We start from the raw sequence: 8,062 nt of genomic DNA, 5'->3' as shown, positions 1-8,062 counted from the left end.
CATCACAAGTGGTTTTATCACTACATCTCATGTAAAAAGTACATTGCTGCTGGCTGATCTCATGACAAAGTCCCTGTCTGAGTTCCAGCACAATTTTCTGTCCTCCAAGTTAGGACTTGTTTCTCTATCACAAGTCCAACTTGACAAGGGGCTGTAGAAATGTACATAATTCTTACATAGCTGTACATTTCTCTTTTATTTTTTTGTTTGTTCTTTTATGTATAGGAGGCTAGGTGTAGCATAGGAGGCTAGGTGTAGCTTTTATTGCTCTCTTGTAGTGTATAGCAGCTGTATAGCAGATGTACATATTTATATGGCAATGAAGCAAGCTTTCAAGGTGGAGAGCCCCCAACCAAATTGTTACGCCTCCAAACCCATTTTTATCTTCCTTTTGATTAGAAAAGCAAGATCAGATTTTTATTACACATTAAGAAAATTCTTCAATTAGACATACGAAGTATAATTGTTTTTAGTTGCAGAATTTGATTGGTTTAGTTTATGTTACTTAAGTCTCTCACCAGTCTTTTTTTTTCAAAGTTAAATTCTATGAACAAAACAGAAATTTTATTGAATTTCTTTATTATTTCTAATATTATAATATTTTAGTTGATTTTTGAATTAATTACACTACTTCATAGTTTGTGAAGAAAGTGAACACTTTGATTTCAAGTCAAATTTTTCATAGGTTGTAGTTTGTAAGTGAATTTTTAAGTTTTTTCTAAAGTTTTCTCATTTGAGTGATTTGCATAACGTGAATTATGTAATTTTATGATTTTAGTTGACTTGTGAGTGATTGTTATAATTATATTTTTTTGTATTTTTGTTTGAAGCCCCCCTTTGATATGTAAATGAATTTGTAATTTAGAATGGGAAGAGGGGTAAAAAATAGTCTCTTCATTCGAGACACCATAGCTCCCCCTTCCCTAATATAATAGAGATTATGAGGCCCCAAAAAAGTAAAAAAAAAAGATGTCGTTATATACATGTCAAAAGTAAAATTTCATATAACGAATAAAATTAATTTCTCTCCAAATGAAATTGAACATATACTACACATTCAAAAATTAAGAACACCGAAAAAAATTTGCAAAAATGTAAATATGTACCGAAGAATAACGAAGACGTTCATTGTGAACAACTTGATTCACAAGCCAAATTATTGTTGTTGCTTTAAAACAGATTGCAAAGTAATTGTGGAAAAGAATAAATTAGATCGAAAAGATCTGATTGAAACTCAAGAGAAAAAGTCAAAGAATGATGAAGTTGAAAGGAATGTTGGTGGATGAATGTAGAGTAGTAGTTGATGCTATTGAAACCACTTAAATTAAAAAAAAAAAATGGAGGATGAAAAAAAGTGGAGAAGAAAAGTCATCTTGAAAATGGAATACTAGTAGTTTGAAAACTAGGAAATGACGGAGGATCCATTATCATTAATGGGGTTTTGGAACAAAGTAGAAGGAAATCACCAGAAGCGTGAAAGCAGCGAAATATTTATTAGATTCAATTTAAACACCATATACAATTGGGTCCTTATATTTTGGGGCCCTGTATGGTTGTTCACTTTACACAGGACCTTAGCCGATCATGTATCCGGGTATCCTATATGCATGTTATACTTAATGCTATTTTTTGTTTATTTAATTCAATAATCAAGATATAACCTTTTGATTTAAAGATTTCGGTTTTTCATATTGACAAAATTCTGTCAATGTATGATAGGAAGATCAAATACACACATATTTCGGCTTTTCATATTGACAAAATTCTGTCAATGAATTGTAAGAACAACGCACATGTGAGTGTAAGTATTGCCCACATTTATAAACATGAGGAAAGGAATAAACAAACTAATAACTTTCAGGAGTCATTCCTCTTATTATCAATTGGTTTTAGCATGGAACCACCTTTAAACTTTGTAAGTTGTCCAAATTAAACTTTCCACTATTAACGGGTATGACCTAGGCTGAATTAACATTGGATGACTAAACTTAACACATCCGCTTCTTGTATATAACGATTTATATAGCCTGGAATAGAATTAACTAATGACAACTGATGGAGGTAGTATAATTTTTTGTGGGTGAATTAAAATAATAAATGTTGCATAAAAATAATAGAGGTGATATATTTTCTCCATCAACTAACAATCTCGTACGCAATGATTATGATATTTCTTCAATGATAACCTGTCCCTTTTTTCTAGAAAAAAAGGTTCATTCCTTAGTTTGTGTTTTTTTTCTATTTTATTTTAAATGAAATGGAGGACATTGATACCAAGATTTAAGAGAGGAAAGAGATAGATAGAAATACAAAGAGCGATTTATGCGATGAAAAAAGAGATAAAGAAGAGTGAATACTAAATAAAGCAACATTTCATCTATTTTAAAATGATCTAAAATAATAATTAGTTTTTTATATTTTAAAACGGATGAGTGATTTTACAATTTGTGATAAAAGATATGGCCGTCTATCAAGTTTTGGATGCTTGCATATCATTATTTCCAGAAAATATCATAGTATATATATTTTGAACGTTGACTACTCTTTGCATGTTGCATTCGTAGTTATTACGCACTAAATCCTTAGTGATTCTATCAGGTAGATTTTGCGTCATTTAGAAGGTGCACCTAAGTGTAAAATGTTGATGATGCACCTTGTTATTTGAGTTTAAACAATGTGTTTTTTTATTCAATGTTATTTCATTATGATCTATATCCTTTTGAATATAACATTGTATGAAAAAAAAACATGAATCTATTTACCTTTCAATATATACAAAAAAAAAGACTCGATATGGAAAAGAATATAAAAATATTTAGCAAAAATAATAATAAGTACCATTCAAAATGGACATATTTTTAATTCAAAAGGTTAATATAATAAGAATATGATGCTAGTTAAATTAGAACATGACATTAGTATTTGATTTCAAACTCATTGGTGATATGTTTTTCAAATTTAAATTTGGAAAATATGTTCTTTTAGTATATAACTATGGGGTCGTTTGGTTGAAGTTGGGAAGTATAGCTTTCCTTGAATTTGCATTGCCCATGAAATTTCATTTCCTAGGAAGTACATTTTTTTGTTTAGTTGAACATGAGAAATTCTATTTCCCATGGGAATTTCCACTTACCTAGGGGGGCCTAGGTAAGTTATTTCCTCCATTTTGTAGGAAATAAAACTTCCTAGGAAGTTCTACTTCCCATGTTTTTGCCAACCAAACAACAACACATATACCTACTTCCTAAAATTCTAATTTCCCATGTATTTGAAGGTTAACAAAACAAGCTCTATATACATGTTCTTTCATAATTATGATCTATGTTCTTTGATGAATGAAAATTAAACATGTTCTTGAATTTTGAACTATATGTTCTTTTTACCTAGAAAATTTGTAAAACAAATTCATATGCTTTTAGATAAACAAAGAGATGGTATTGTGTCAGACTCGTCTGACAAACCATTCTCGTCGGACGTCACACACAAAAGACCAAATGAGAGAAAAACAACACAAGTTGAAAGAATAATAAGACTAACTGAAACAAAGTAAAATAAAATCTGAATGAAAAAAGAAGCAACAAACTGAAACATAAACAAACCAAAGACCCAAATAAACACACCAACTGAAAACAAATACACCATTACCAAATGAAATTAAAGGTAGTAATATGTAAATACCAAAGAATAAGCTAGAAGCTAAATACTAAACATAAAAAATCACATGAATCATTAAAGAAACCAAATAAACAATTAAGCAATTCAATAACAATATGAAAGAATTTACACACCAACTGAAAGAATACAAGAATCAACTGAAAGAATACAATAATCAACTGAAAACATAAAAAATCAAAGAAAAATAAAATCAAAAATACCAAATGAAATGTAGAAATATCTAAATGAAAGAAAAACAACATCAAATGAAAGGAAAACATATGTGAATGATACAAAACAACAATTAAAACACACCAAAAAAAAAAACAAAACATGTAAATGAAACAAAGACAGCATCAACTGAAACAAAAACATAATAAAATGAAAGAAATACATATCTAAATGAAACAACAAACAAATAAAATGAAAAACAACATAAACACTACGAAATGATAAACCAACAATACCAACTGAAAAAACACTTAACTAAATGAAATCAATACAGCTACTAAATGACAACAACATCCATCACAATCAAAGCAAAAAAAATCAACAAAGTAAATAGACAAAAAAACAAATGAAACAAAAACAACCATAAAAGAAAGAAATAAAAAAATTAACTGAACAACATAACTACGAGATATCGAAAAAAGCCTGCGCGCGTTAAGTTGGGCTCAACCCGTCCGATAGAACCTATTAAGTCAGACGGTCTGACCCAATAGTTTCACATAAACAAGATATTCTTTCGGACGCACAATTAGCATTCTCCCTTAATACATAAACCACACTTTTCTAGAACATCATTGTTTACACTTTATAATAATAATACTCGAAGTATTATCCTCAACTCAATTTCTATCTTCAAACGCGGCATAGCAGTCCAGATTGACTAATCCATCATGCATATCATCCCTCCATTCGTCATCTGAATTTTTATAAATAGATCAACCAAGTCATCGGAAATGAACAAGTACAAAAAAATATGAAAATAATCCCATACTCTTATATGGCTGTCTCTAAAGTTCTATTATTTCCATTTTTATTTTTATTTGTTTCCCATGTTAGTGCTTCAACTTCAACCATAGACAATTTTCTTAAATGTCTTCCAACTCGTTCAACTCCTTCACATCCAATCTCTAATGCAATCTACACTCCTAGTAACTCTTCTTTCTTAAACGTTCTCCAAAATTACGTACGAGATAGTAGATTTAATACATCTTCAACCCCAAAACCTCTAGCCATTGTCACAGCCTTGGACGTATCCCATGTCCAAGCTACCGTGATATGTGCGAAAACAAATAGCGTACAAATTAGGATCAGAAGTGGTGGGCATGATTTCGAAGGCCTATCATACATCTCGAATGATCCATTTATCATCCTCGACATGTTTAATCTTCGATCCATCGATATCGAAATACCAAATGAGATTGCTTCTATTCAGGCTGGGGCAACTCTTGGTGAACTTTATTATAAGATTGCACAAAAGAGTAATATCCATGCCTTCCCTGCTGGAGTATGCTTTACTCTCGGCGCCGGAGGCCACTTTAGCGGGGGTGGATATGGGAATATGTTACGGCAATATGGCTTATCAATTGATAATATTATTGATGCACAAGTAGTTGATGCAAATGGTAGAATTCTCAATCGTAAAAGTATGGGTGAAGATCTTTTTTGGGCTATTAGAGGTGGTGGTGGTGCTAGTTTTTGTGTCATCTTATCTTGGAAAATAAAATTAGTACGTGTTCCAAATATTGTTACAGTTTTCAATGTTCAAAAGACACTGGAAGAAGGTGCTACAAATATAGTCCTACAATGGCAACAAATAGCTTCTACAATAGATAGAAAGCTCTTCATTAGAGTGCAACCACAAGTTATTCAACAAGGAGGAAAAAAAAACAGTTCAAGTTTCATTCATTGGGCAATATCTAGGACGTACTAATACACTTCTTTCGTTGATGAAAAAAAGCTTTCCACTTTTAAGTTTACAAGCACAAGATTGCTCCGAGATGCCATGGATCGAAACAACTTTATTTTGGAATGGTAACCCAAAGGGTACCCCAATTGAGGTGTTATTGCAGAGGACACCAACATCATCACATTCCTATGGGAAACACAAGTCCGATTTCGTAAAAAAGCCGATCCCAAGGGAAGGCTTGGAGACGAATAGACGATATGGAAGAAGATGATTGAAGCGCAGATATTAGACAATATTTTGTTGATGCAATGGAATCCTTATGGTGGAAGGATGAACGAAATTGCAGCGAATGCAACGGCATTCCCTCATAGAGCCGGGAACCTATTTAAGATGCAATACATTACACTTTGGCAGGATGATAGTGCTGAGGCTACAAGAAGGAATCTCGAAGCGACTCGAAAACTTCATGATGCATTCATTCCTTTTGTGTCTAAGAACCCAAGGGAAGCATTCTTGAATTATAGGGATATTGATGTTGGGAATAACCAGAAGGGAAGCTTAGTTTTTGCTTCAGACTTTTTTAAGGACAACGTGAAGAGATTGTTGCAAGTTAAGGCTAAGGTTGATCCAAGCAATTTCTTTCGGTATGAGCAGAGTATACCGGTTTTTCCTAAGTGAAGGGAAGGGCGTTATTATATGGATGCATGGATTGGGCATAATGTTTTACAGAATTTGTGTTTTGTTTGATTCATGTAATTTAGTACTTGTATGAATAAGTTGTGATGAATAGTTGTGCATATAAGATATAAATAAAGATATTTGTGTGCAGTCTTAAAAGTTAGCTATTTTTTTTGGCACCCTTTCGAAAACTCATGGCAAGATGAATTTTTCTCTAGGGTGCTCTCGCATAGGGCTACTCACCCAAAGGCCCAACAAGCCCCAAATCCCCCTTCCCAACAATATTGAAATGTTGCTTCCATCAAGATTTGAACCTTGGTCTCCCGGGTGGGAGATAGGAAGCCATAAAAAGTCGCTATATGGTCTAATACTCTTCTGACGAAATTTGTTTAGAAGTCTAAATCTCCTATCCGCTCTTCTATACCATTATATGTGCTACCCAATATTATTAGTCCACATCATTTAAACAAACTTCTTATTTTTTTTAATAAGGATTAATTGACATCATCAACAAGATTCTTACAACATAAAAATTGTACAAAATTATATACTACTAATAAGAACTAGTATCGTAAACACTAGGTATCTTGACTCAATTTAACTAAACAAGCTAAGTGACAAACAATGGTGAAAAGGATGTTACCTAATTCTAACACTAAACTATAACAACTAGCAATAGCATATACAAGATAAAATCAATTAATAAAAACATCTAGAATTAAGTATCCCCAGTAATACATGACTAGTTCCCATCACAAATAACGCAATCAATAGTCCAAAAGGAGTAATGCACCCTAAAAATACCAAAGACCTCTCCCGATTACCAATGGCTACTCTAATCAAGCAATCAAACCTATTCCCATGGAACCATGCAAACAAACAGACATTAAACAAAACATCACAATATAAATTCCTAATAATCCTATCTACTTATTCCCATAGAGATATTCGTACCCTTGATTGAATCAACCAATCCATCTAGATTCAATTTCCATTGAAAACAAAATATAAGGACTCAATTCAATATCATCTATCCCTAGCATGCTAATGAAAATAAATACAATTCAATCAAGCAAGGACAATTATTCACATTAGATTGAGATTTGGGGAGAATTCATGCATTATACATTGCTAGGGTTCAACTTAAGCAATTATTCTACTAGTGACCCTAGATTATGGAACTACACACTCATAATTGAAATAGCAAAGCAAATTTAGTAATAAATTATAAGAAATAACAATAAAGGAAGAGAGAAAAATTAGAAAAACTTAATCGTTACTTGAATGAATCAATCCAAAGTAGCCAAAGTGTAGATCTCTTCAAGGTTAACAATGGAGTTTTTCTCTCAAAAGATCTCTAAAAACTGAATAATAAAACCTAATTGCCAAAATAATATTACTAAGAAGGTATTTATAGTTTTCTAAAATAATAAAACAAACTTAAAAAAAATCCCGACGGAAAAGCAGGTCGACACGGATATGTCAACATGATATTACAAAAACAGTAGCAAAATTAAACGTTTTTGTTTTCGAAAAAGTGGGGCAACACGGACGTCTCACATTTGACACAGACGTGTTGCCCTGTATTACTGAGATGATCAGTAGTAAGCTGATTTGCAAAGTACAGCGTGACACAGACGTGTCACCTTGAAATCAGACTTCCAGCAGCTCCAGCAAACTGACACGAACGTGTCAAATGTGACACTCCCGTGTTGACTTGCTCCAGGCTCCAGCCCATCTTCATGTCCACGCCATCCCCAACTCACCACAAGATGTTTAATATGTTTGATTAACCTGAAAATTAATTCAAACACC

The 8,062-nt window shown here is 32.4% G+C and overlaps 1 protein-coding gene across 1 annotated transcript; it reads left to right on the top strand.

Moving 5' to 3' along the window:
• The first annotated feature begins 4,608 nt into the window (after nucleotides 1–4,608).
• On the top strand, nucleotides 4,609–6,397 carry LOC104899702 (berberine bridge enzyme-like 4). The gene is given in 3 exon segments (XM_010686941.4): nucleotides 4,609–5,542; nucleotides 5,544–5,819; nucleotides 5,822–6,397. Coding segments are annotated over 3 exon segments (1,608 nt in total). The 5' UTR covers nucleotides 4,609–4,636; the 3' UTR covers nucleotides 6,248–6,397.
• Nucleotides 6,398–8,062: the final 1,665 nt, after the last annotated feature.

This window comes from Beta vulgaris, chromosome 7, assembly GCF_026745355.1.
Source record: "Beta vulgaris subsp. vulgaris cultivar EL10 chromosome 7, EL10.2, whole genome shotgun sequence".
In the NCBI taxonomy this organism is placed as follows: Eukaryota; Viridiplantae; Streptophyta; class Magnoliopsida; order Caryophyllales; family Amaranthaceae; genus Beta; species Beta vulgaris.
This window is presented reverse-complemented; position numbering and strand designations above follow the sequence as displayed.